Source organism: Dasypus novemcinctus, chromosome 25 (genome assembly GCF_030445035.2).
Source record: "Dasypus novemcinctus isolate mDasNov1 chromosome 25, mDasNov1.1.hap2, whole genome shotgun sequence".
Lineage (NCBI taxonomy): Eukaryota > Metazoa > Chordata > Mammalia > Cingulata > Dasypodidae > Dasypus > Dasypus novemcinctus.
The window spans coordinates 19,355,041-19,382,487 of record NC_080697.1 but is presented as its reverse complement, the minus strand read 5'-3'; the positions used below and the strand labels follow the sequence as shown (position 1 = coordinate 19,382,487).

General features: G+C 52.5%; 1 protein-coding gene across 1 annotated transcript in view; it reads right to left on the bottom strand.

The window, feature by feature from the left end:
- PLB1 (phospholipase B1) overlaps positions 1-27,447 on the bottom strand; it is a 135,886-nt gene that overhangs the window by 20,832 nt on the left and 87,607 nt on the right. The window contains exons 28-44 of the mRNA XM_058287651.2: positions 27,303-27,363; positions 26,294-26,352; positions 24,194-24,267; positions 20,005-20,048; positions 19,373-19,481; positions 17,915-17,966; positions 17,464-17,544; positions 16,874-16,939; positions 16,393-16,493; positions 15,460-15,541; positions 14,791-14,895; positions 13,744-13,839; positions 13,148-13,219; positions 6,774-6,839; positions 3,324-3,384; positions 1,869-1,927; positions 142-209 (exon numbers count right to left, since the gene is read on the bottom strand). Coding sequence (XP_058143634.1) covers positions 142-209; positions 1,869-1,927; positions 3,324-3,384; positions 6,774-6,839; positions 13,148-13,219; positions 13,744-13,839; positions 14,791-14,895; positions 15,460-15,541; positions 16,393-16,493; positions 16,874-16,939; positions 17,464-17,544; positions 17,915-17,966; positions 19,373-19,481; positions 20,005-20,048; positions 24,194-24,267; positions 26,294-26,352; positions 27,303-27,363 — 1,256 coding nt within the window. The remainder of the gene's footprint in view (positions 1-141; positions 210-1,868; positions 1,928-3,323; positions 3,385-6,773; positions 6,840-13,147; positions 13,220-13,743; positions 13,840-14,790; positions 14,896-15,459; positions 15,542-16,392; positions 16,494-16,873; positions 16,940-17,463; positions 17,545-17,914; positions 17,967-19,372; positions 19,482-20,004; positions 20,049-24,193; positions 24,268-26,293; positions 26,353-27,302; positions 27,364-27,447) is intronic.

Below are 27,447 nucleotides of genomic sequence, written 5' to 3'. Positions count from 1 at the left end.
TCTGAGCATCAGGGAGTCTCCCTGGGCCTGAGGGCTGGGCCCTTGGGGACCTGACCTCCTGTCTGGGGGTGGGAGGCAGTGAAGAGGGGAGATCACCCCCACACCTCCTAGGGGAGCATCGTCAGTAGGAAACGTCCTCACCTCCAGGACAGTCCCCTCCAGGACGTTGCGGAGTCACTGGAGTTGCTCGATCGGGCTCCCACGGCTGTCTGTGAAAGGCAACAGGAAGGTTCCAGGAGGGTGCTGGGCCCGGGTGCAGGCTGAGGGTGCTGGGAAAGGCCCCACTTCCCTGGGGTAGCAGACACGACTGGACTGGAGTCGCTTTTTCTGAAAATGCTCTGGCCTTTCCCCACTCCCCTTCCCACAGCCAGTAACGAGTCCTGCCGAGTCCCCCAGCCCCTCCGGCCGCCGTCCCTTCCTGCTTCTTCTCTTTGCTGGTTCCTACTGCAGGCCTCACCTCCCGCCGTGAGGAAGCCCAGGCGCCTCCTGGCCTGGCGGCCTTCGGTTTCTGCTCTCTTCTCTCCAAGTGCCCTCTTTCTTCCCGCCCACCCAACTCTGACCCTTCAGGGGGTCTCCCTTATCCACAGGCTCAAGGTCAAACCCCTTCACCAACATTCTGGACTCTGTGTAGTCTGGTTTCCACTTTTCTTCCCTTCATTTTTTCCCTCCTTCCGGTTCACAAGAACTTTTTTCTCTGAGCAAATGGATCTGCTCCCTATTTCTCAGGCAGGATGGCCTCAGGCACGCCCACCTCCACAACCCCGACTCCCTCCCTTCCCGCAATGCTGTACTCCCTCCTTTCCAGCCCCTTACATCTCTAATCCATCCCCTAAGACCCTCACCAGTTCCTAACTCCTCTCTAAAGCTTTCTCTAAATCCCTACCTTGAAAAAAAAGAAGGAAGAAATTCCACTTCAAAATTTACAAAAGCAACATATGCTCACCATGACTGGCCAAGCCATACAGAGTTTTTTAGAAATTAATGACTGCCCCCTCCTTAATCATTTCCCCTCCTGCCTCTGATTCTACCTCATCCCTTAAACACAGGCATGTACTGCCAGAGCTAATCAGCAGCTCACAGCCTGGTGCATACCCTTCCATAGCTTTCTCCACATTCATACCAAAATGAAAACACATTCGCACACATAGGGGGGTGTTGTTTGTTTTGACAGACATGAATGCCCTATTTAAAAAGCCCTGTATGCCACCCATGTGATTATGTATCTCCTTCTGTCCAAGTTTCTTGTTTTCCCCACCAAACAAATTTCTGGAGGGTTATAACTGTGCCTCATGCTTCTTTCCTCTCTGAATTGCTAGCAGATTGCCTAGCACACAGCAGTGGCTAAATAGTTGTGTAATCCAAATTGTTTCGTGAGGTTAAATGATGTGCAGGAATTGAGCTACCTTTGCTTCAAAGCATGCATCCTTTAATGGCGGGAACGTGTGTTGGACAGTGTGAGGACAAAACTGACACTGTACAAACCTGGGCAGAAGGAGACAAGTTCCCAGATCGAAGCAGGCAGGCTAGAACATGTGCCATCTCTCTCTCTCTCTCTCACACACACACACAAACACACACACATACATGCACACACAAGGAATGCCTGGAACAGCAGGGAAGGTAGGATTGCTCCCACCTGGGGATTGAGCACAGGCCTCATGGAAGAGGTAGAGTTTGAGCTGGACCTTGGGAGGGTGGGGCAGGACCTTCTGGGTGGTCTGAAGGTCTCAGGGCCACCTGGGACAGGTAGGCTCTCAATAAATGTTGGCTAGATACTGAGTGCCAGGCAAATGCTATGGAAGAGTTGATTCTGCACAGGGCCTGGCTTAGGCCCCCAGGTGCCCGTCCCCAGCTCATGGTGTACTCACAGTCAGAGAGTCACCCAGGGCGGCCACCACGTTGATGTCTGCTGGTTGGAGCTGGTGAACTAGGGGAGACAGGCAAGGGGAAAGTTGTCAGGGGGTTTCCTTTCCAAGTATGAACATTAGCGGAGTCTGTGCCTCTGCTCTATTTCCCAGGTCCCCATTCCACTTATTTCCCACCTAAGGCTTTAGCAAATTTGCCTCTTCATTCATTCAGAACAACCAAAGCACTGAAAGTCCTGGGCTTATTGGCTATTATCCATCCTGAGAGGAGCCCAGTTCACAATGGGGTGGTCCAGGAAAGTTCCAGCCACAGGATTCATGTAGCATAAAAAGACAAGATCCCAATTCCTGACTGTATGTAACTCACTGGGCAGGGTGGCTGGAGGGGCTGCCCTCGGGACAACATGGGAATGAGAAGTGTGCTTTCATGGTGAGCCCTGGGCCCTTTGGCCTGGGAGCCTGGCCATGGCTGCAGGCCTCCTTCTCATGGACTGCCCAGAATGTAGGTGTCCCCTGCATGGTATGGTGATTTGGAGAAAATCATGTTCTTAAACCTAATCTCTTCCTGTGGGTGTGAACGCATTATAAGTAGGACCTTTTTTTTTTTTTTAAGATTTCTTTATTATTTATTTCTCTCCCCTTCCCCCCTGTTGTCTGCTTTCTGCATCCATTTGCTGTGTATTCTTCTGCATCTGCTTATATTATCAGGCTGCACTGGGAAACTGTGTCTCTTTTTTTGTTGTTGCGTCATCTTGCTGTGACAGCTCTCCTTGTGTGAGGTGCCACTCCTGGGCAGGCTATGCTTTTTTTCACATAGGGCAGCTCTCCTTGTGGGGTGCATTCCTTGTGCATGGAGCTCCATATAGGGGAGCCCCTGCATGGTGTGGCACTCCTTGCATGGCAGCACTGCACGTGGGCCACTCACCACATGGGTCAGGAAGCCCTGGGTATAGAACCCTGGACCCTTCATATGGTAGGTGGACATTCTATCAGTTGAGCCACATCTGCTTCCTATAAGTAGGACCTTTTGATGAGGCTTCTTCAGTTAAGAGTGGCCCAGGATACGTCTTAATCCTATTCCTGGAGTTCTTTAGTGCAGAGTGAAACTCAGAGAGAGAAAGCCACAGAGGGAGCAGCCAGAGGCTGACCATCAAGGGAAGCTGGAAGAGAAGGGAAAGACCAGGGGACACTACCATGTGACCAGCTAAGGACCAAGGCACACCAGCTGCCCCAGGATGCTGCATTTTGGGGAGAAAGCATCGCCTTGATGATGCTTTGATTTGGACTGACTTTCTCTTAGCCTTAGAACTTTGAGCTAATAAACTCCCATTGTTTAAGCCGAACTGTTGCATGGAATTGCTTGAGCAGCCCAGGCTCCAGGTTTGTTTGTAGGGCTTTCCGTTCACCCTGACCCCAGCAAGGCCTGTAACTGAGAGGGGTGATGATGTTTTCACTCACCCGAGGTGGGAACGCTCTTGGAAGGACTCCACTCCGTGCACAGGAAATCACTGCCCCAGTTCTAAATCAAGGAGAAAAGACCCAAGGTCAATACTCATGCAGGGAGATTAGCTTCAGCCCAAGATGAACTATCTAAGGAATTTTTGGAAGAGTCTAGAAATAGATCATGGTAGGGGAGCATATGAGGTAAGAGCTGTTAGTGGTAGGTGGACTGAGAGGGAAATTAGGAGGAATTGGGGGTAGGCTACTGCTGTGGGTAACATACAATGCACACACACACACACACACACACCTGCACTGTCATAGCCTCTCCCATCCCAGGTACCCACACTTAAAGGGTGCAGCCACCCCAAAGCAGGGGAGAAAGGGTGAGGTCACACTACAGGTGGCCTCCCAAGGAAATGCAGGATTTGAATGTGGGTTTTGGTGGAGTTTAGCATTTAGCTACTTGACACTAATTACAATGCTAGAGCCTAAACAATAATAAATGACAATATTTTTAAGGAAAATTACACGACATTTTTATAATTGCAAAGCTCCTGGTTTATGCATATCTTTTCTGTACATGTATTTTTTTTTTCAAATTTACCTTAAGAGCTACCAGTTCTCAGTATGTGCCTAAATGAATGTATACCCTGTATACCCTTAGTCAAATTCCCTACACTCGGCGATTTGAGCACATTCCCCAGGCACCAGGACAGGGAAAGCAGAGGGCATAAAAATGGCTAGGGCACAGCCTCTTCTCCAAAGTGTCAAATACCTACATGTCCCCAGCAGGGCCTGAGGGACTGGGCTCCACAAACAGGTGTTGACCGGCTCATTCTCCAGGAGTCTGAGTGCCAGTGGCCAGAAGAGCTCATCTCATCTACTCGGTCAGATGACGCTTAAGACAACTTTGTAAAGCACCCACAGCACAAGGGACCAGGAATGCAGCTTCTTTTAAATATAATTTGCTTATTCCAATGTACTTTGGCTTATTGCAAGGGATTGCTTGTTTTCTCACCCTGGTGGATTCCTTCTCCTGTCTGGAGCACTACTGAAATCAAGAACTTGCTTTTGTGCAGATGACAAATATCCAGGAAGAAATGCAATTTAAAAAAAGTTATCCAGCCATGAGCACTTTAGAAATATGCCAGCTGGTGAGCAAGCAGCAAGCAGAAAGCATTCCTCGTGGGGATTCACACACAGAGTGGAACTTGAGCACGCTCGTTGGTCATTCGGAAACAAATGCCCTAGCAGCCCCTGGGGACCTTGCTGAATTACAGATTCTAATTCAGGAGGTCTGGGTGGCACCCAGGACTCTGCATTTGAAAAAAGTTCCAGGTAATGTGGACATTGCTTGTCTGGGCAAGGTCTAGAGAGATAGTCACAAAATCCTCCTAGACCTGGGGTTCTTTTTTTTTTTTCATTTCCTTTTTTCTTTTTCTAGGCCTGGGTTTTTAACTTCTGGAAGCAGAAGCAAAGATACATGGGACTGTCAGCTCCAAGAGTGCAGGCCCAGACCCGCTGTCCTCACCACCCTCTACCCAGCACTTGGCACCCAATAAAGAGTTGTGAATAAAGAAATAAGTGTGTGATTGACAGGACACACCTGCCTTTTCACGTGTAATGGATTTCGGCCAACGTGAGCATGAAGGAGCCCAGAGAGAATGGACAGCTGCATAACCGCTAGCCGGGCCATGAGGCCCTTTTCTCACCAATCATCCTGCATGCTGCTACCAGCCCAGTTGACCCTGAACCCAGTTTTCACCATGACATCCCATTCCTGCTTAAGAACACACCATGACTCCCCAGGGCCCGCAAGGCTGAGCTCCTCTTTTGGTTTCTGAGGTCCTTCATCATCTGGTCCTTGGTGCGCCTTCCAGCCCCTGCCCCATCCCACTTCCTAGTATCCACCTTCTGCTCCCTTGGCAGTTGGCCTTCTTCTAGTCTCTCCCATTGCCCCCAAAGCTGTCTTCCTGCCTCTGTATCTCTACTCACACTGGGCCCTTCCTACTTTGTCCCCTCATTGGCATTCTCTATTTCTGTGGTCTCCAAACTCATCCCACTCCTTTCTCATGGTGGCTGTGTCTTCTCACTTCTCCCATCACCAAGCTCCTGTTATGGCTTGTACTCCAGAGGCTGGCATCTAACAGGTCTTCAATAACCACATAGGTTGGCTTCAACTCTTCAGCCATTAGAGTTGCTTCAACTCTCCAACTCATTAAAGGTCTTTCCTCGATCACTCCTGCCACTCCACAATCCGTTGTCCACCCAGCAGTCGGGAAGAACTTTAAAAAATGTGAACCTGATCACGTCACCCCCCTTCTGAAGCCTCCAGTGATTTCCACCCCTCTCTGCCCTGGACAGCCAACCTTCTAACTGAGAATTCAGGCCCTGCATGGTCTGGCACTGGTCCAGCCCTCTGACCTCATCTCCCCTGTTCTCTACCTCACTCCTGTGCTCCAGTCACTCTGACCTTCTTTCTCTTCTTCAAAGGTTTCTCTCTGACCCTTCTGCTGGGGGCTCTGCCAATAGCCAACAGCTTTACCTCACACACGGCTCTACCCAAATCTTACCTCCTGGTAGAGGCCCAACCTGCACAACTCATCTGAATTAGTTCCTTCATCTATTTAGCTGTTTATTAGATGTCCCTGTCCCTCACCTCCTGGTCCCATTTTAAGCTCCCTCATGGCTGAGACCCATGGTCTGGTTTACTGCTCTAGGCCCTGGAACAGTGCCTGACATAGAGCAGGTGTTCAGAAAGCAGTTGTGCAATGACATCTAACTCCTCGGGGGCAGGGCCATGTCTGATACTTCTCCAAATCCCCTCCGGCCCCTAACACCAGACAAGCACACCACAGGCGCTCAACTGAGGCTGGGGCTGAGCCACTGTCCCGGTGGCCTACCACCCTGACCTGGACCAGGATGTTCCTCAAGGCCTGGTGTAGTCCAGGTGCTCTAGGACATCTTTAGAGTAGTCAAGCCCTTAGTCCATGGGGCTCTGAATCCTTTGAGGTTCCCCCAAGCTAGAACCATTGAGTGGAACCAAAGAAGCCATGGGGGCCCCTCTGGAGATGAGTCAGCTTCACGGTGCGCCCAGTCCCTGGAATTGAGATTCCTTCCTGTGTGGTTTGCACCTTCCAGGAATTTGATGGTGCATCACACCCACTGCCTCTTCCTCATCCTTTCTTGGAAGGCTGAGCTGCCTAATTGGAAACCATGCCTGTGAGCACACGATTGCAAAAGTCAATGGCAACTGATCCCTAGGCATTTCCTCCAGTTGGTTCCTGATACCAGGTAAGCACTTGTGAACATGTTGGGACAAGGCTGGGGCTTCGTGGCTTGGGAGCCTGTCTTGTACATTCCAACAAGTGTACGTAAGAAGGGCACACTCCCACCTAAGCTAACACTGAAACGGGCACCATGGCCCTGAGTCACCCACAGGTAGAGAAATGGGTGGGGGGTTACCTCAATGGCTGGCTTGGTGGGGTATGTGTAGTTACTGTTCCGGAGAGTTCTCAGGAAGGGCTCATTCTAAGAGAGAAAATAAACCACAGGGCGAGGTTATCAGATGGCATCGAAACTGCTCAGGAAAGCTCAGAGATAATGATCCTGTCCATTTAACATGATTCTTCTGCATTTAAACAAAAATCTACATAAACACAATGACATTCAATCCCTAGAGGATTTTACACAATAACTTTGGCTAGGGCTGCCCAATAAAAGGCCCTAAAAAGGGTTCAGTATACAGGTCTGATTAGGGTTCCATGCTTTTGTTTTTGCCCTAGCAATCTAACAACTCCCTAATCCCCAGAATTAACCATTTTCTTTCCTTTGTAATTTCCCTGGCAAGGGATTCACATTTCACCATTTTTCTCTTTTCCAAAAATGTTGTGATTACCAATATACCAATGTACTTTAACCTCTGCTATGTCTTTTGTTCCGCCTCCTTTGAGCTATGCATTTTATTCCCTTCAAGTCGGTGTCATATATTTGGTCATTTTTCTCATGAAACTTCCTCTTGATTCCCAACTCACCTACCCATTTCACAATCAGTCTTTCATATAAGCCTAGTCAAGAATTCAAGTCCACCCAGTTTCAGTCAAAAAAGGAGGAAGAAGAAATAGGCGGAAGCAAGCAAGCTAAGAAGAAAATGTAAAATGATAGTAAAGCAAGAACAAGTTAATTGGACTCAGGTCAGGAAATGCCAAAGTGGGCCCAGGACCATGCACACTGGTGAACGCATTTAGTGGAGTAGAAGGGCCATTGTCAGACAATTTGGGCATAAAATGGGAACAGGCAGGAAGGACCAGAATGTTGGAGGAGAGATTCTTGGGGACCAATTCCAGGGATTGAATACTGCCTGGCCCAAGCTGAACCCAGCTAGGAGACATTTTGTTTTGTTTCCCTTTCTTTTGACCAATGTGGTATTTAAAAAAGAAGAAAAAGGGAAGCAGATGTGTCTCGAGCAATTGGACTTCCATCTACCATATGGAAGGAGCCGGGTTTGATCCCTGGGGCCTCCTGGTGAAAGTGTGCCAGCCCCACACTGTGAGCGACACAGCAAGATGATGACACAACAAAAGAGAGATGGAGGGGAGAGTTAAGGCGAGACGCAACAGAAACCAGGAACTAAGGTGGTGCAAGCGACAGGGAGCCTCTCTCCCATCGGAGGTCCCCAGAATCAATTCCCGGTGAAGCCTAGAGGAGAAAACAAGAAGAGAAGACAAAAAGAAACTGGCACAGAAGATCACACAATGAATGGACACAGACAGCAAACAGCAGCACTTGGGGATGGGGTTAAATAAAGAAATCTTTTAAAAAAAGAAGAAGAAAAAGAATTCCAGAGGGCATGCTCTCTTTACTTCTGGCCTTACCACATCCCCTTGTCTCATTCACAGAACCGCGTTCCCACCTGACACTGTTGGCATCTGACTCTGCAGCCCCCGAATGTCCCCATTTTACAGATGAAGAGCAACTGAGGCCTGGGGTGCAGAGGGACCTGTTAGGGAGCAAGTCACGAGGGCAGAGCTCGGGCCAGAACCTGACTGGGCAGCCCTCTTGCCTGGCTCCACTTCTACCTCTGGGGTCAGGCCAACAAAGGACCCTGTTGGTCAGATAAGGAGGGAGAGGGACCCAGCAGTCACCTGGGAGGACAAAGTCTGCACGCACAGAGCTCTCAGCCCCAGCACAGACCCTGGCTCCCCAGGGCACCAGGCGAGTCGCCCCTTTCCTCTGAGCCTTGGCTTCCCACCGGGGACGTGGGCCCACGGACAGCCTTTCATGGAGAGGCTCTCGGGGCCAGGAAAGCGCTCCTTGGACTGTCTGCAACGGTGCAAGGCGGAAGCAGGCTCACGGCGGCCTGTCTGCCAGGCCAGTTAGGCTCGGCTCAGGCTCCGGTTATTTAGCATCCTGAAAGCATTTGCCATCAGAAAATAACTAATGGTTATTAATATTAATTTATTATTAACTAATTATTAATAATGATTGGCTGACGTTTGTTGAACATCTCGTGCAGTCAGAGCACCACTCTTGGTGCTGGGATGCGGGGAGGACACGGCGAGACTTTCAGCTAGCCAGGCAGAGAGATGGATAGACATGACACGCTGGGGGGCAGTGAAGCCCCAAAGAAGGGTGTCCAGTAAGTGCCGTAATTGCTGAGGAAAGGCTACAAGATGGGGGGATGCGTGGTCCTGGGGGGCAGGTGCTAGCTGTTGTTGGTCCCCCACTTCACGGGAGCCCGACTTGCCTTAAGGGCTGGGGACTCGAGCCAGGGCAGTGATGGCCCGGGGTGACCAGCACAGGAAGAGTGGGAGGGCAAGCTCGGCCCTCCCCTCCCTGGAGTGCTGAGAGTCAAGTTGGAGAAACGATTTGGTCAATAGATCCAAGGGCCAGGGGAGGGGCCTGGGAGGGGGGACAGAGCCAAAGGATCTCCTGGAATGGAGTGGGCAGGGCCCAGGGCAATGGCCGGGAGGTGGAGCAGGTGCCCAGGGCTGGTTCTATTGACCATCGACCGCGTGGTGCAGGGGTGAGTCAGAGTAAAGCTTTAGGGCCTGGAGGGAAGCTCCGTGGAAGAGGGATTTGACTTAGCCTGACTTGGCTCTCGAGGGCCAGGCTTGATCAATAAGTCAAACTGGAAGCAGACTGGATGCCAGTGCAAGGAAACATCCTAAGGCTTACGGCTGTGCAAGGGGCTGTGGCCTGCTTTGGGGGACAGGGAGGTCCCTAGGCAGAGCTGGACAACCACCCGGTGTGAGTCGGCAAGGTGAGTCAGTGACTGTCGGCAAAGGCCATGTAAACCTTGGCTCCACAATGAAGAGCGGTCATTTTCTTCTGTGCTGGCTGGACCAAGCCAGGCCTGGCACCAGCTCCCAGGGGGCCACATTCCAAGGAGAAGGGACTGCACGAGACATCGGCAGCCGTGTTGATGAGGCTGAGGGGACTGAGGAGAAGATGCAGGATGGTGGGGTGGCGGTGCGGGAGGAGGACACGATAGCTCCTGTGTGGAATGGCCTCTGATCTTTTCTGATTCCATTTCCTTAAGAGCTTGCTGGTTCATGGCCTAGTAGGTTGACGGCACACTCTGTCCATGGGTAGCTGCTACATGTGAAAGCACTAGAAGAGGGGGGGGCGCTTACACAGGGGCTGCAGTGAGGCTGGGGACGGGGTGTGATAGAAGAACTCAGCTATGATATGAGGGTGGCATCAGCGGAGCACCAAGGGCCCTCCCCACTGCATTCCTAAATGTTACCTCCTTTGTTTCATGCGGGGAAGGTGGGACTGGATGACCTTTAACGTACAGAGTGATGGGGCTATGACCCAGGTGGTGGAGGGGGGAAGGGAAAGAGGGCAGGGGAGAGGGGCACTGCAGAAACTCCTGCCAGATGGGGCGACTGAAGTTTCCTGCCCAAAGAGCTGTGAGGACCACAAGAACTGTGACAAAAATAGGGACGTCCTGAGGAGCAGAGCACTGGAAAGACAAATATCGGGTTCCTATTTAGACCTTCTTGGCTCGAAACATGGTTTTTTGAATGGATGTTTGTTTGTTGAGTTGGAGGTGATGGTGGGGTCAGGGCAGGATTAGGAGATTTAAAGGCCTGAAGCCTTGAAAAGATGATAGTGTTCCCTATAAGTAAGTCAAAAATAGAAACACCGTCAAGCAATAAAGTAAGTGGAAGGAAGTCCAACAAACGTGTTTTTTTTCTCATAATAAAAGACTGGATGAAATACCATAAGGAATTATTTCGATCTTCTCTCTCTCTCAGATATTTAATTTACCTTTTGAGTAACCCCACACTGCGTAGGGCATCCGAGCGGAAACATCCTTTAAGTGTTGGAAATACAGTCTGGAGTTTGGGAAAGAAGTAAGCCATGAAGACAGATCAGATGGAGGAGGCATGTGGACAAATCTCAGAGTGAGGGGGTGTGGAGAGAGAAGAGGGCTGGTCGTTAGCACGGCAGAACGTCCTCACTTTAGAGATTGGGAGGAAGAAGGAGGTTCATGAACAGAGACGAGATGGGCCAGCAACCAGAAAAAGAGCGCCACTAGGGTGGTTCAGTGTTCCCACAATTGAGGGAGAGGGTGGTTAACACTGGGAAATGCTTCAGAGGGGTCAAGAAGAATAACAGCAGAAAAAGGACAGTACTGATCTTTCCCAGGGGGTCTCCCAAGCCTGAGGAGCCATGGTCACATGCTCCCGGCTCAGGGAAGGGGTGGTCAGAGAGGCGATTATGGCATGAGGGAAACATGGTCACAGTCCACAGAGCAGCTAATGGATTTGTTCAACCTTCGAGGACCACGGAAACCCGTGGCATGATGTTAAATGGCCCCAGCAGGGTGGACTTGCAGTTTGACCGGGGTTGGGGCTAGAGACAAGGAGGCCGAGAAAGCTCCTCTGTGCTCTGTGATCACCGCAGCTCCTCTCCCACCAGGTCCTGTCTGTTGCCTCTATGTTTAGACCCAGCAAGGACTAAAATACATGCAAACTGGCCCCTCTTGGCTCACACAGAGATGCTGGGTGGGCTTTTGTACAGCTCCCAGGCACATGAGAGGGAGCAGATGGGACCAGCGGAACACAGTCAGGCTGGCCGACAGATGGACTCTTCTGGAATAGTCCCCAGGGTTGCCTAGCAACCGCTTCTCCTGGGCTGGGCTGCCACTGGTTCCAGGAGGCTGGATTTGCTCTGCTCATTAGTGGCTCAGTTGGGCTCTGTCCAGAAGGAAGGAGCTCAGCCCACTGCAGCTTGAGATGCTGGTGGAGCGTCACCCTTTTGGAACAACCTGCCTGGCCTGGGACTGAGAGCGGCAGAGGCTGCCTTGAGGTCCACAGTGACAGGGCTCTCCCTGACCCAGTGCTGCGGCTCCAGCCCAGAACTTAGTGAATGTTGGGAAAGAGTGCAAATGATAGCTCTCTGCTATGGGTTGCTATAACTTCTTCTATTTAACAGTAGGGGTATTGGCAGTTTAGAGATGGTCTTCCGTGGTTGATATTCAGCGTGGCTGTATAAGTTGTTAAAATATTGAAATTCTTAAGCATGATGTGGTTGATAGGGATTCCTCTGAGTGCTCAAATGCCCCTGCTATCCAGTTTCCTTGGTCCCTCCCCCAGGATAACCTACACGTCTCTGCAAAGCCCTACAAGTCCCCATCATGCCTGAGTGCATCTCCATCCGCTTCAGCAAGGCTGGTGTCCAGATGGGCAATGCCGGCTGGGAGCTCTAGGATCTAGCAATGAAAGGGTCCCCAGGATCTTGCAAGGAAAGGGTTTACACCTGGCCCAAGAGAGGCCTCTAGGACCTTGCCCCTGCCCTTTGACCAGCATCTGATCATTTGGATTGGAGGGTGTCCGGTCCAAGTTGTCGCTCCAAGCGCTAGGCCCAGCAACTGACCCCTCAGCTGCCACTACCTTCCTGCACCTCCCCATCCTTCGTCCCACCACTCTTGCTCCCCCGAGGAGGCTGATAAGACACCCCAAGACTGGGGTGGGGAAGGCAGGGAGCATGGGTCAGGGCAGGAGTGCCCGCTCTCTCTGGAGCCTGGGTAGATAGAAGCATGGGAAGCAGCAGGGCTCTTCCCTGCCTCTGCTCAGCCAGGAGGTGGGAGAGGGCGATGCAGCCTGACCCGGGAGGGGACCCAGCTTCCCAGATCCTGCCAGGCCTGCCTGCTGCAGTTGTTTTGGAGGGCTCTCTGGGCTCACCCTTATTTGGTGAATAAACAAGATGGGGCCTTGAAAAGGAAACTAAAGTCTATGGAAACATAAATCTGCCCCACTCTTGGGCCTGAAATCAAGGTTAACAACCACTCACATATTCCTCCTTAAAAGGAGGTCTGGGCCACGTCCTCATCCCAGTTCTCATCAGGCCCATCTGACTCGCCCCTCCACGTAGCTCTCTGGCTCTTCCCTTGGCTGCTCGCCCCTGCGCCTCTCCCCCGCCCCTCCACGGCTCAGAGCCCAGCTGGCTCCCCCCCAATGCCTCCAACCTGCAGCCAGACTTCCCATCTGCCCCAGACGCTGCTGCTAAAATGAGCTTTCCATCCTTCTTCTGGCCGCTCGAGTCCTCTTTTCAAGAATCCACCTCCCACCCTGACCCTCTCCTTCTGCGTGGGCACAGGCCTCTCCCTTTCCCAAAGAAACAGCTGCTTCTGTGCCCTCCTCTCCCCACGCCATGCTCTCTGCTTTCCTTCGCCCTCCAAAGCCCCCTCCCGTGCCACCTCTGCCAGCTGCTCCCAGGTGAGTGGGAAAGACGGGCATGGACATGCTTTGGTGGAGGATGGGGCGGCAGGGTGAGCTGAGCTCGGGGTCTCTGGAGAGGAGTGACAACATCCGCCCCCCCTTTATCACCTGAGTCGGGCAGGAGAGGGGTGTCTCAGCCGTCAGGTCCAGGGTGTCCGTTTTCCTTCCTAGTGGTTGAAACTGATGGGGAAGGAGAAAGACCTGGGTGTACTAATTTGTTTCCACTGAAGTGAACGCTCCCTGGCAGCTTAGTGCGGTGGGGAGAGCTTGGCATTTGCCTTCAGGGGTTTTGCTTCCACTCGTGGCTTGACCAGTTGCCAACTCTGGGATAGGGGGCAGTCCCATAGCTTCCCTAGAATGCTGCTTCCTCCTCAACTCGAAATACGTCCCCTTGGCCAGGCTCATGAGAGGCTTCAACGAGATGCTATGGCTTGAACCGCTTAGCTCAGCAGCTGACGCTTAGAAAACGTTGACTAAAAGCCAGCCTTGCATTCAGGCGGAGATGCCTCGTTGAAGTTCAAAATCTAGAGGAGAGCTAGCTGGGCAAAATCTCAAGGGCCTCCAGCTTTTCACTTCTACAGACATCTACAGCCCTCCTTGGCCTTGCTTGCATAGCAGAGCCAAGCACCAGACTCCATTCTGCAGGGGCTGATGCCGTGTGCTAGGCTGGAACCCCGTGAGCCAGGGACACCGGCTTCTTTTACCATATTGACCCAAAGGGCTCTGGAGAGCTGGGAGTGGAATTTCTGACTTGGGTGGATGCAGTCTGGGGCGAAGAAGGACATATCCAGGCGCCCGTTCTGTGGAAGAGAAACACACTGCAAGATCCTACTGTGCCAGAGACTCCCGAGGAGCCACAGCGGCCTCCGGGGTTGACCTGGATGCCCTCCTCCCCAGGGAGTGCTCTGAGCCACTGCCCCCCCCTCCCAGGGCCTGCTCCCCTCAAATGGAGAGCAGAGCAATCCACAAAAGGAGACCCCCACCATCCTGGTTCCAAGGTTCTTCCGTTTTAGGCACATTTGCATGCTGTCCCCAGCCTGTGCTTGGACGAGGGAATGAGAACCTGACCCCCGAGGGCACCTGGCCAGCCAGCCTGGAAAGCCCCTTCACAGTCCTCAGCCGGGTGGCCCTTGGGGTCTTGCAGGAGGAACCGGGGCCTTGGGACAGAGCTGGGCAGGGCCCGTGCCCCCGCCTCCAGCCTCTTCCCTCTGGATGCCCTTGAGGGTACGCAAAGCTTTTCTCCTGCAGTCAGGCCAGGCCCTGAGGGACGGAGGCCATGGTCGAGGGAGCTCAGTTCTCCTCTGGGTCCACTGTGCAGCTCAGAGTGGAAGTGCCAGGCACAGGGCACACCAGGGGCGGGGCTTGGCGTGGCCACTCTGCGTGTGGCAGGAAGTGAAGCGGTTGGAGTTAGAGCCGCATTCACAGCTTGCCTCATTACCTCCAACACTCCTGAAGACACGCCACGCCCCTGCATCCTTCCCTCTCTTAGCTGGAGGTGATGGTACTGACCTCCCAAGGTGGCTGTGAAGCCTGGGTTGTGGGAAGCACAGCTCTGGGGCATGCAGTAGGTGTACAAGAAAATGTGCTAGCAGTAGAGACAGGAGCTTCCCACCTGGGGCCACCCACCTTTCCTGCCCTGCTCACTCCCTCCTGGAAGCGTGTGGCAACTCCTGCCTGGGGCTTTCCCTCCAAGGGCACCGTGGCAGGCGCTCCCGAGGGAGCACGGGTGGGTGGTGGGGCAGGGGCCGTACCGCCAGGGTGGGGAGCCGGACGCGCTGGAGGAAGGGCTGCAGCACCACGGAGAAGTCCTCCCGCGTGTCGTAGCGGCCTGACTCCACCAGCTCCCGCTTGCTGCTCTGGGGAGGCACGCAGGCACCTTCAGCACGGGCCCAGGCGGGCGCCTGCTCCCCACGGGCAGGGGCGAGGGTGGCGGGCAGGGCGGTGGCTGACCCTGCCCTGTCCTCGAGGACACACACTGCAACTCTCTTTCCAGAGAACTAGAAACAGGTTGGGTAGCCTTTTTTCTGGGTTTAAGTGGAGCTCCAAGCTCCAAAGAGCCGGGCAGGGGGCCTGGGAGGTCGGCCCTGCAGCCCCCCTTCTTGTGACCCACCTATGGGGGCGGGGGTCTGGGAGCAGGGGCTGGTTTGGAGGTGGGCGGGTGGGAGGCTGGGTCTCCAGGGCGCAGGGGAGGGAAAGGCTGTCCAGCGGGGCCTCCAGTGCCTCTGCCTCCTCCAGGCCAAAGAGCAGCTTGGCCCCGGAGGGCCTCGCTCCCCCAGTTCCATTGCGGTGATGCCAACCCCGAGGTCCCTCAGCCAGCCGGGACAGAGGCTGGCTGCCTCCCCAAAGCTCCCCGAGCAGCTCTGCCGAGGGGAGCCCGGGGTCCCCAGGGTGGGGCGGGAGAGGACCCTGCCGGGGCTCACCTGGTAGGCGCGGGCGACGGCCTCCAGCCTGGCCAGCTCCTGAGAGCCCTCCCGCGGGGTCAGGACACAGTGACACAAAAGGCTGCACAAAGAGGGGGAGGCAGGTGGACCCCGCGCCCCGAGCTCTGGGCAGGGGCTGGCTTAGGGGCAGGCGGCCTCGAGGCCTGCCGCAGGTGCCCGGAGGCCGGCTTGAGGCCCTGCAGGGAGGCTGGATAAAGTCCCAGGGGAGGAGGCCGGGGGTGTGAGTGTGCCCGCCCCATGGTAAGGGGGCGCAGTCCTGGGTGGCAGACACCAGCTCGTCACAAAGCTCACTGAGCAGCTCAATTTTGAAAAGTCTCCTCTGGTGTTGGAGCTGGCGTTTCGGGGCCTTTGGCTCTCATGACCTTGAACTCCCCCTCAGTTCACATCAGCACCCCCGCCCCACCGCGGGTCCCCTTTGGTTTGTTATTATTTCACACCTATTATATACACTTAATATTAAAAGAAATGTGGCCTGAAAGCACTCAGAATGGTGCTTGGTGCACAGCAAGCGCTGTAAAAGTCTTGATTAAATAAATGTATGTACAACGGATAAAGAATAAGACACATTTTGTACCTAGCACCCAGCTTAAGAAACAGAACATTTTCCCATCTGAAGTTCCTCTGGGTCTCTCCCCAGTTCTCTCTTCCTCGGAAAGGGAACTATCTACTACTCTGAATAACTTGCTCTCAGTGTTTGACCACCGCAGAATGCCTTCCTTCTCACGATCTGGACCACGTTCTTTCGCGACACCTGCCGTTGAGGGCAGGGTGGGTGGGGGTGGTGGCATAAGTGCCCCCTCTACAAGTTTGGACACGTAGGCAAGTCACCAGCACCGTGGCGAGTGACAGCTGCTTGTGAGCCAGACCCGGGGCAAGCACTTCTCCAGCTGGGGGCAGCCGGCGCCTGCCTACCTGGCCCGCTGCACCGGGCACTTGTCGGGGTTTCCCAGGAACACCTGCCGCATGACACTGGGGCTCATGAAGTCCACGACGTTGACCAGGGCTCGGGGCACCTAAGGACAAGGCTGCGGATGAGAGAGGGGTTCCAGGCGCTCCTTCCTCAGTGCCTGAGGAGTGGGGGCTTGCTCTAGCCACACCCTAAAGCTCAGAAAGCAGTGCTCGGCCTGGAGGCCAAGGGAGAAGAACTCGCCACAGGCTGCCACCACCAGGGAATGACCTGGCATAAGGGTGGGGTGTCCTTGCAGGCACACGCCTCCTTCCCTTCTTCAAGCCCGAGATCCCTCTGGGCTGCGATGCTTCTGGAAAGGGAAGGAGCCCATGCTCTTGGCCCTCTCCTTCAGGGTAGGAGGCACTTCCACCATTCTTTCCCAGACCTACCCTCACCCCCCACCCAGCTTGAACTATTGCCAGCTGGCAGGAACCTCCCACCCACCTCTCTGTGCAGGATGTCCAAGGCATTGCGGAGGTGGTTAAAAAAGTTGGCTGCAGAATACAGGTTCTGGGAAGAGGCAGGAGGTAGAGGAGGAGCTGGTGAGGGTCGAGGGCAGTGGGGCAGATGTTGGCCTCCCTCTGGCTCCAGCCCCAAGGATTGTTCTTCTTGCAGTTTCTGGCTGGGACCAGCTCATTCCACCAGAATCTGAGATGGAGAATTGACTACTGGCTATTGTCAAAGACGAGTCACCCAGAAGACTGGAAGCTTCGGCTTTAGTTCATGAGCAGAAAGTGGAGGGTCCTCCTTTCAACTGCTTGGGGTCTACGTTTTTCTCTCTTTCTGGATTCACGGGAGTTGTAAAAATGGGGAGCAGAAGCACCATGTATCTGCCGCCTCACACCACCTGGGGCATGAAGGTGGAAGCAGAAAGCTGACGCTCCTGGGTAGGAAGTGTGCATGTGATTGTGTATGAGTGTGTGTGTGAGGGCACAGCTGGGCTATGCAAGGGTTGATTCTCAGAGAGGATCGCCTCCAGGACCTGCCGTGTAAAGTTGGGGGCAATTGGTGGGCATGGACCCCACCGTCATTACCGAATCAGTGCAGTAGTCACATAAGTCACTGTTTCCAATTAGCACCGTGATGACCTTCCAGTCTTCTTGGAAATTTACTCTCTATATAGAGGGAGGAAAATGTTTGATGATTTCCAACAAACAAATAAACCAACAAAAACCTGCAGCTTCTGGAAGTCCATTGAACCGTTCCCAGCCTCCTTGCCCACTTGGAATAATAGAATCAGAATCTCAGGGTTGAAGAAACTTTAGAGGTTTATTTATAGGCCACAGAATCTTAGCATCAGGGTGGACTTTCAAGGTCACTGAAAGTCCAGCAACAACCTGTCCCCACTGGCATAATTTTCTCTAGCAGGGGGGCTGCTGCATGGACCCTCATCATGGGAGCTCACAGTTTTCCATGGTGGACCACTCCATTTGCGGACAACTAGGGCTAGGAAATTAATCTTTATAAATCACGAATCTGACTCACGTGATCGTTTTTCATCCTCTTCACCAGAGTCTGGACTTGGCTCATAAGTTCCCTGAGAAAAAAGGAAATCAGTGCCTTTGTCGAGGATCACTGCTCAGAGTTTTCCCCCTAAGCATCATCTCCACTGCATGAGTTGGCGAAGACCTGAAGGCTCAGAGATGAGGTGCTACAAGCTGGTGCTTGCCTCTTCTGGAAAGTTCTTAAAACAAATAACCATTTGAAAAGCTAATGGTGTCTTTGTGCTAAGCTGCAATCAAGGGTACACACCAATTATATGTTGCTCATGGTCTCCCCTCCGGGACTCCAAATGCAAAATTTCTTTTAGGAATTCATGCTAGGAACCTCTTTTGAAGGACTGGCATATATTGTGAATTCAATCCTATGAGTATTTTTAGCATCCTTCCTTTTTCCACTTGGGCTGCCAGGAAGCTCAAACTGATGCTCAAGCACAGTAACCACAAAAATGCTTGTGGCAACAGAGTTGCTTCCTCTTTTATTCACTCCCCCCACAATGGCTGTGGTTTTATCTTTTATGTATATGTAATTTATTTATAAATTTATCTTTCTTTTGGAAAGAGGTGGGAGGTAAATATACCCTGCACACGTGCTTGGGTTTATGATTCCTGGAAGGATTAGATCTTGGGCACCCAAGTTTCCCCCATTTCAACCCTCTGTTACAGGCCTGGGGTGCAATGAATCAATAGCTTAGTGCTTCTCCAGAACACGGTGGTGGTGGGATCATCAATCCCCAGCTGTTTCTAGTACTGAGAAGAATCTTCCCAGGCCAAATGAGCAGGTCTGGGGGTCGTGCCCATCAACCAGAAGGGTGTGGGTCTGAGTAAGAAGGGGGCAGTACGACAGAGGCTCAGATGGCTGGAGCTGTGGGAGGCAAGGAGACCCAGGCCCCCAGGGCCTCTGGGAGCAGGGCGAGCACCCTTGGGACTCGTGCGGGAGGCTGGGGGTTCTGCTTCAGCCCCCTCTGGGCTTGTCTACTTCCTTTCTTGTTGGTTCCATAACAGGGCGGATACAGGACGTGCCCCGTGCCCCTGAGTCCTCTAAGTTGGCCCCTGGCTGGCCTCCTTGATATTTTGGGGGACTTGCCACTTGCGAGGCTCTGGGGAGTGGGGGTCTTTCTAACCCCGCTACACTGTGATGATTGTTAAAGTTGGAGAAGGTGGGGTGATGAGTCCAATGGTTGGAACCTGCTGTGCACAAAAGCAAGGTCAGGAATTCAGCCCCTATTGGCACTGCTCTTTCCAAGGCTGCAGCCTCGCTAGCCTCCCTGCGGTGGCCTTGGTGGCAGGGGTGACCAGGAAAGGGAGTGCACCGAGCTCTTCTCAAGTCCTTTCAGCTAATGGATCTGTGTCCCCCTTGTACCCAGAGGCCTGGACCGTGATCTCCAAGGGGTCGACGTGCCTCCCGCTCCTACCCCAAGGGTCCCTTCCCCGAACACCGTACTCAGCCTTTGTTCCAGGAACAGCCTGGTTGAGGAACGCGTTTGTGTCATTGGCGTCACCCGTGCCCACTGCGTAGCCTGTGAGATTCCCGTTAAACTCCCGAAGGATATCTGGAAGAGGAGGGCAGGACACCGAGAGCTCAGGCTGCAAGACCAGGGTATCTTCTGGGCACTGGGGGGTCCAGGGTTCGCCGTGTGGGCTGTGCTATCATCCTCATGCCACCGGGGGGAGGCGGGAGGCGGAGGGCATCCCGGAGCTGAGTCGGGGCCCTCTGGAAGCTGCACAGCTCTGGCAGGGGCCAAGGCAGCGAGAGCGTCTCAGACTTGTTTTTTTCTTGTCTTTTTAACAACATTGTGAACACACCATCTCAGTTGATCGACCCAACAACCCCCGGGGGCTGACTGACCTGAGGCTTGAAAAGTTAGATAACTTGCCCTCGGTGCCCTGGTGAGCACACAGGAGGGCCATGGCTTAAGCCAGTTCTCCTGCTTCCAAACCCAGTGTTCCAGCCCCGGAGGCTGCTGGGCCGCCACCTCTCCTGCTCCTTCACCGGCAGCCCAGAAGCACTTTCTTAGTCGAAAGGGGCTCTCAGCCTCAGGCGTGGACAGACCCAAGCCTCTGGGAGTTACTTACTAGGTAAGGTGGTCACATTCTCCAGGGTGCTGTCACCTCCTGAGCTGCATGGCACGAGCAAGCCAGGGAGCGAAAGAGAATGAAAGGGAGAGAGGAGAATCAGTGCATTCACTCTGTGTAAAAGCAGCCCCCTCCTTTCTCAGTGTCCACGCCAGCAGCGTCTCCGAGAAGGGTCAGACCCATCTCCTTTGTCTTTGAGGAACCCTGAGAAAATTCTGACTGCCCCGACATGTCAAAGTCTGGAATATGAAGTCAGAAGAGAACCATTCGCCATTTCTCCACCGTAAATCAGAAGAGAGACCACCAAGCTGAGCACTTACTAGTACCCGGCCCCAAATTAGACGCTTTTGCGTTTTTCTCATATCTCCCAGCACTGCGACTCTCTCCAATCCACAGATTAGGACATTTATAGGGGTTAATTACCTTGTTAATGGAGGCTGAAAACTCCAGTGTGAGCTGGAAACCTTTTAGAACATGGACAAGCGTGTCTGCCCAGTGATCAGGGGCAATTCTACTGGGAGGAGCAGGGGAAGGGCCTCTCCTGCCTCCCTGTCCCCAATCTAATTTCCTTGAATCTGGTCTAGTTTTATGGGTCTCAATCTAACTTCAAGACACACTCTAAAGACATCATTTCCTTTAGGCATTTAAATTGAGTGAGGTGCATGGAAGGCGAGGAGAGAAATATTTCTAGTTGAACACATTCTGATATTATTTGGGTATACTACATTGGCTCATATTTTTCTTCTGTGCCCCCCTCCTCAATCCCAGCATATCCTTGCAGGCCTCTGGGTTCTCACACAGCCCACCAGCAGACACTTCTCTGAAGACAGTCCATCCATCAGAGGCATGGCTGTTCTACATTGAAGGAATGCTTGGAATGAGGTTGACTGCAAGCAATCCCAGGTGGTGGAGAGAAAGAAGCTCCAGTACTCCTTCTACCTCACTCAGTTTTCTCTTTCCTACTTCCAAGCAGATGGGCCTTTGTTGAGCTTCTGATTTTTTTCCAACTCTGCATGAAGCTGCTGCTTTAGCTGCCTCCTGATCCTTCCTTCTCTGGATGAAAAGCACTTAATTGGAGCATTTCACACTTGAAAGGAAAGGAAATGGTATATCTACATACCTCGGCTAACCTCAACATTCTGAACTCGCCTGCTTTTGCCCCCCAGTAAACACATAAACACAAACATAGAGACATACAAAACACAAAAATCAAGTATTTTCACTTTAATTCCTTGTCTAAAGGTTGTTTTTTTCATTTTTTGTTTTTAGGTATAGGGGGCCAGGGATTGAACCCGGGACCTCATATGTGGGAAGACAACACTCAACCACTGAGCCACATCAGCTTCCCTAAGTTGTGTTTTGCTCGTTGTTTGTTTTTTTCAGAAGGTGGTAGAACATAACCCGGGACCTCCCATGTGGACGGCAGGTGCCCAACTGCTTGAGCCACATCTGCTCCCCTCAAAGGTAGTTTTGTTTTAAAACAAGGGTGGTGGCTGATTGAGACCAACGTGTACCCAAATCTCTCCCTGGCCCCTGTTTTGGCATGAAAAATTCTGTGAGAAATGAGAAGTGAGAAGGTTGCACAAATAAACATGGAGGAACGAAACTAAGCCCTCATTTTGATCAGAATGATGTGAAACAGGAAAGAGAATGGATCCACATCAAAAAGCTAGTCTAAATTAGAGCCTTCAGATTGAAGCAATTTTTCTGATGCTATGTGTTCAGTGGCTGGCTTTGTTCATCATTGTAACCCTCAGGGCACAGAGAAAAACACAGAGCAGAGAAAAAATATTTGGTAACAGAGTTTCACCCATGTGAGACTGAACTAATTAATAAGACAAAGAAAGGCATTTTTTGGCCAGTAAATTTTATTTTGGTCCTTTGATCCCAAACAAGCAAACTTATTTCAACTGAAGAGCAGACAATGCTCAAAGACCTCTGGGCCTGCGACGGACTAAGCTTTTCACTGGTTTATGATCTCCCAGGTGAAGAGGCGTTGGAAATACTCACAGCCAAAGCTCCTTCAGGTCCTTCTCACAGCACTGCCACCAAGAATTCTGGGTCCACATTCCCCCCACCCCACCCTAGGAGGTCCACTTCCTGGTTCCTTGGGGGAAGAGGCTAAAAACCACTCTTTATGTCATTCTTTTACTTGGAATCATTACCTGTCTGGAATTTCCAGTCTAGAAGCTTTAACGGCATCAGATAATTGGTTTTCTCAGATCCATCTATTACATGGACATTTCCCAGGGGAGGTTAATAAGCATTAAGCAAAAAGAAAGAGTTCTGGAATTAAGGGAAACACTGGATTTAACAAATTTAAATAGCTTTCTTCATTGCAGGGTTTCTCAGAGTCTTTAATATGCTAATATGCCTTGTGAATTCCCCAGAATGGAGAAATAGTAGTGTTTCCCAAACAAATACAAGGGATTTCCTCCTCCCGGAGAACACGCCTGTTTCTTGGAACAAGGCTATTATTCCCTGGAACACACTTTGGGAAATGCTGGTCTGTATATTCTACCAAGCACCAAACTGTGTCTTGGACTCAGGCCTGGAGCAGGTATTTGCGACACTTAGGGCAACGGGTTTAAAGGGACAGCAGTCACTGAACATTAGGCAGTGAAGTCAGGACAAGAACCTCCAAATGTTAGGCCTTAATGGGTCTCACTCATAGGAAGGAACAGAACAATGGATGGATTTTTCAATTGCTGCGGATAGAAACTGCACAGAAGATTGTTTCTAAATCCAGGAACCCATCCAGTTGAACTGACTGTAAAATTGGGCAGATCGTCTCACTTTTCAGGCTGCACTGCCGTTTCTAGCTTATCTGTCACCTGTTGTGGGATCTGTCTGCTTCTTTTCCATTTTCCCATGCTGTGTTGTGAGGTCATTGCCTTCTTTGGCTAAGACTAAGTGCAGCTGCCACAACCTCACGCTTTCCCTTGATTGTAATAAACTCTGGTTTCTCTCTCCCCCTCTGATTTTTTCTTTTTCTGGCAGCCTCGGTAATATTTGGATCTGAGCAGTCAGTAGGCAGGGCTCCCTTTCATTCTGTACCAGCCTGTTAGAGACCACGCATCTGGCCGAGGACACCTGGGGGCCTGGGACAGTGAGGTCCACATGGCCAGAGGCCCTGGACCCTCTCCGTGATTGCTACAGGCTACGTGACGCTGCCTCTCTCCTGCCCCGGAACACCTGATCATCCCACGCTGCGCCCTCTCATTTTCTTGGAGGAGGGGTGGGAAATTTTGTTCGAATTCACTTTGAAGAAAATTAGGCTTGCATAAATGCTCCTCAGCCTCCTGCCCTCTGCTGGTTGGCTGGTTCTAGCTGTTTGCCTGGATGCTGAGCTCACTGCCAATTACTCTTAGGCGTAAGTAAACATGGATTTTATTAGGAAAGAGAGAGATTCAAGAAAATCCACACCCAGTCCCAACCCTAACAGACTGTGAGCTTTTCCGCTTCTGTGGGTGGAAGGCTCTTTCTCACCCTCCCCACCTACCCAACCGCTAACTGTTCAAACCCTGCCTTGGGTACCACCTCCTGGGTGCAGCCTTGCCCCCCATCCCCTCTCTTTTACTCCTACCGCTCTCGGGTGTGCTTTGTCTTTGAAGAGCACTTGCTCGAGGAGTGTAAGCATTGCCCGCGCTTTCCACGTGTGCCCTTGTTCAGCCTGCCTCACAGCCCAGCATTGCGCTGGCACGCAGGCAGGGGCTGGCCGTGCTGGGGACTGTGACCTGGTCGTGTGCTGGGTTTCGGAGGCCCCCTGTGCAGTGTGTACGGGTAGGAGAGGCAGAGGGGTGACAGCAGAATGACATAAGACAGGAAGCAGGGACGCAGGCACAGCTACACGTGCGCATTAGCAAGGAAGCGGGCAGGTGAAGGCTCAGAGACGTGTGGTGCTTTTCCAGGACATTTCATGTTTGACTTGCTGACTCAGAACCCTGGTTTACTTCTGCTCAATTTTTTTTAAAAGAAAAAAAGTTTAACAACAGTAAAATACCTCTCTACCCACCGCATTTTCATGTTTTGCGGGAATACTTGGGGTTTCCTTCCAAAAGCCCCTTCGGACCTAGCCCTTGCTCTTTGGTATTTATGTGTTTGCAGGTGACAGGCCCCTCCCCCACCTCTGGGGGTGAACACGGGGTGGGGGTGGGGGTGGGGGAGGAAAGCGAAAGGCTGGATTTACCTGTACGAGAGTCCCCGGTACTGGGTGGCGACATCGTGAAGGTCGTCCGGTTTGGAGCCAATTCCGTTGCCAGCCTTTAAAATCAGACCAAAATCCACAGCCCAATCAGCAAGCCAGAGAGAAAGAGAGAAATATGAAGGCACAGGGCTTCCGTAGGGGTGGTGGCCGGTGCCTGTGCCACAGTGTGAGCTGAGCACTGGGGCCCGGAGTCAGCAGGCGGGGGCGCGCCTCTCTGGATGCCCCCTTCCCAGCTGCGGGACCCGCCGCCGCACCCTGCGTATCTCCTAGAGTGATCTGAACGGGATCACAGTTGTAAAAGCTGTTTTGAAAACGCAAAAGGGATCTATAGAAATGTGAGGGACTGCTAATAACAAAATTAGCAGCATGCTACTCCTCAGTTCTTTATGAGCACGGAGAAAGAGCCGTGGAGTTGAGTGGACATCAGGGGATGGATGGCTCATAAATTTCGCCTTTCTGTACTTTTCCTCTGGGGCCTTCTGTAAGATATTGTCACGGCCTTAGAAACACTGCCTGAAAGTGGTGGCTCTGGGATAGTAAAATAAACTCATTTCTTGGAAGTTAGGAGCAGAGCTACCGCTGGGTACTTCTTGCTGCTTTCTGTGCAGATGCAAAGAGGAAATGGATATGAGGCCAGAGCTGACTGTAAAAGCATAATTCGAAGGGCAAGAGCAGCCACACGGGCAGGTTTAGATGATATTTTTGAGTCAAAAGGACATATTTTTGCATATGTTAAAAAAAATGTCAGGTGTTGAAAACCTCTACCATCTGAATCAATTCGATTTGTCCCTGGAAAAGGGTTCCCTGGCACACCTGATTGAGAAAGTGGTGGCAAAATGAAATGATTGCTAAAAGCTTGGTTAATGGAGACAGGCTAGAGCAGCAGGATAATGCAGAGGACCAGAGCCCAGGCCCTGGAGTTGGGAGACTGGAGGGCAGTCCCAGATCCCGGAGGGCCCGGCAGAGCCTACGTAGCCATCGGTCTTCTCCTCTGTGAGATGGGGGCACGACTCCCCCTACGGTGCTTTGGGCTCTTTGAGAAGATGAGGAGGGATGCTGCAGGTGCTTGCTTAGCACAGTTCCCAAACATAGAAAGGTCTCGATAAAGGATGAGCTGTTAGTAATTGTGAAAAATCACTTTATACCACACTTTCACTGAGGGATGCTGGAGAGACGGCACCCTTAGGCTCTCGCCTCTTAAGAGTTCAGCAATATGGGAAACAGATGCGGCTCAACCAATCGGGCTCCCGTCCACCATATAGGAGGTCCAGGGCTCAGTACCCAGGGCCTCCTGGTGAGGGCAAGCTGGCCCACGCGGAGTGCTGGCCCATGCGGGAATGTGGCTCTGCACAGGAGTGCCACCCTGAGTGGGAATGCCGCCTCTCGTGGGAAAGCTGCCCCGCACAGGAGTGCCAGCTGACGTAGAATACTGGCACAGCAAGATGATGCAACAAGAGACACAGAGGAGAGAAAGTAAGAGATGTAGCAGAACAAGGGAGCTGCGGTGGCGCAAGAGAGCAATCGCCTCTCTCCCACTCCGAAGGTTCCAGGACTGGTTCCCGGAGCTGCCTAAGGAGAAGACAAGCAGACACAGAAGAACACACAGCGAATGGACACAGAGAGCAGATAATGGGGGTAACAAGCAGGGGAGGGAGGAGAAATTAAAAAAAAATAAAAAGCTTTGCCAAAATATTAAAAAAAAAAAAAGAGTTTAGCAATAACTGTAAAGGGCGAATCTTGGTGGGAAGTTGCTTAGCCTCAGCGCCTCTCTCATTTTAACTATCTGACCAAAAGATTATTGCTTTAAGAATGATCAGGTTTTAGAAGTGAAGTAAAAGGCAGGAAAGGTCATTGGTTCTTAGCAACAGATGGCAATTTAGAAGAAATGGTTCCAAATGACAGGGGAGGCAGACAAGGCCTTAGAGGCCGTCAGGCTGGGTGCCTTGTCTGACAGCGCTGTCCCCACTGGTACCCTGTTGATTCCTCCCATCAGAACAGACTTGTGGTGCCTTCTGCTGTCCATGTGGGACCCTGGAAGCCAGCTGAGCCCCCCCCCCCCAGCCCAGAACCCAGGATACTTACAGTCAGAGAATCCCCGAGAGCAGCCACAACTTGGATATCTGCAGGTCTCAGGGCATGCACTGAAAAGACAGATGGACACACCTGAGTCTCCAGGAAGCACACTGCCATCCCAGGTGAGCATTTCTCACTTTGATCAAGAACAGAAATAAACCCCTGGCTGTGCGTTTGGGCCGCACAGACTGAGCATCCGGAGTGCCACTGAGGCAGTGCTTGTATGAGGGGTGTCATCAACTGATCCCCGATCTGGGGGAGGGGCATGCACAGGGGGCCGAGAGAGCAAAAGAGAGCAAGAGCTAGAGGAGAGAAAGAAAGGAGAAAATAAACGTAGAACAGAGAGAGAAGAGAGATAATGGGAAGAAAATGGAGAGAGAAAGGAGCAGGAAAGAACAAAGAAAACGGAGAGAAAGAACAGAGAATGAAGAGCAAGAGAGACAGAGCGAGAGAGAAGGGGCTCCGACCCTGGAGAGCCCGCGGAGCCGTGGGAGGCCCACCGTAGCCTGAGCGCACGAGCCGTTCAGACCCCAACCCCGAGATGATGCGCGGAGCCTAAAGCACAGACCACTGAGCGCCAGGTGCTGGCTGTCCTCCCAGAACTGGAGAGCTAATCACTCGGGCCTTTCCCTGTAGCTAAGTCTCTTCTGAAGAGTCCAGGGCCCTTTCCAGCCCTCCTGCAGGCAGCAGTGCTTGCAGAGCCCGGGGCCACAGCAGCGACTCCCAGAGCTGGCTTCCTCGTGGGACTCCTGGAACCGTGCACCCCTGGGGCTCAGCCAGGCCACCCCTCAGGCCTGGCTGCAGGTGGGGGCACGCCTGTGGCTCTTTAGCTGAAGCAGGAGGACACATGGGGCCTGCTGGGCGTGATGTCCCAGCGCAGAGCGGGAACCGCCCGGGACAGGAAGCCAGAACGGGGCAGATGGGAGCCTTTAGCCGGCCTGTTCGGTCTGCTCAGAGTTCTCACTGGTATGAAGTTCCCTGGAGGGGCGCTGGTCCTGGCATGTCCCAGGGGGCTTACCCGAGGAGGGGGGCGAGGCAGAAGGAGTTCTGTCCCTGCAAGGCAGCCAGGTCCCATGACCCTAAGGGTGGAGAAGGGAATCTCAGCATCTCAGGGTGGAAAGGGGCCAGGGGGGCTGGCTGGGCAGCAGACCCACCCAGGAGCT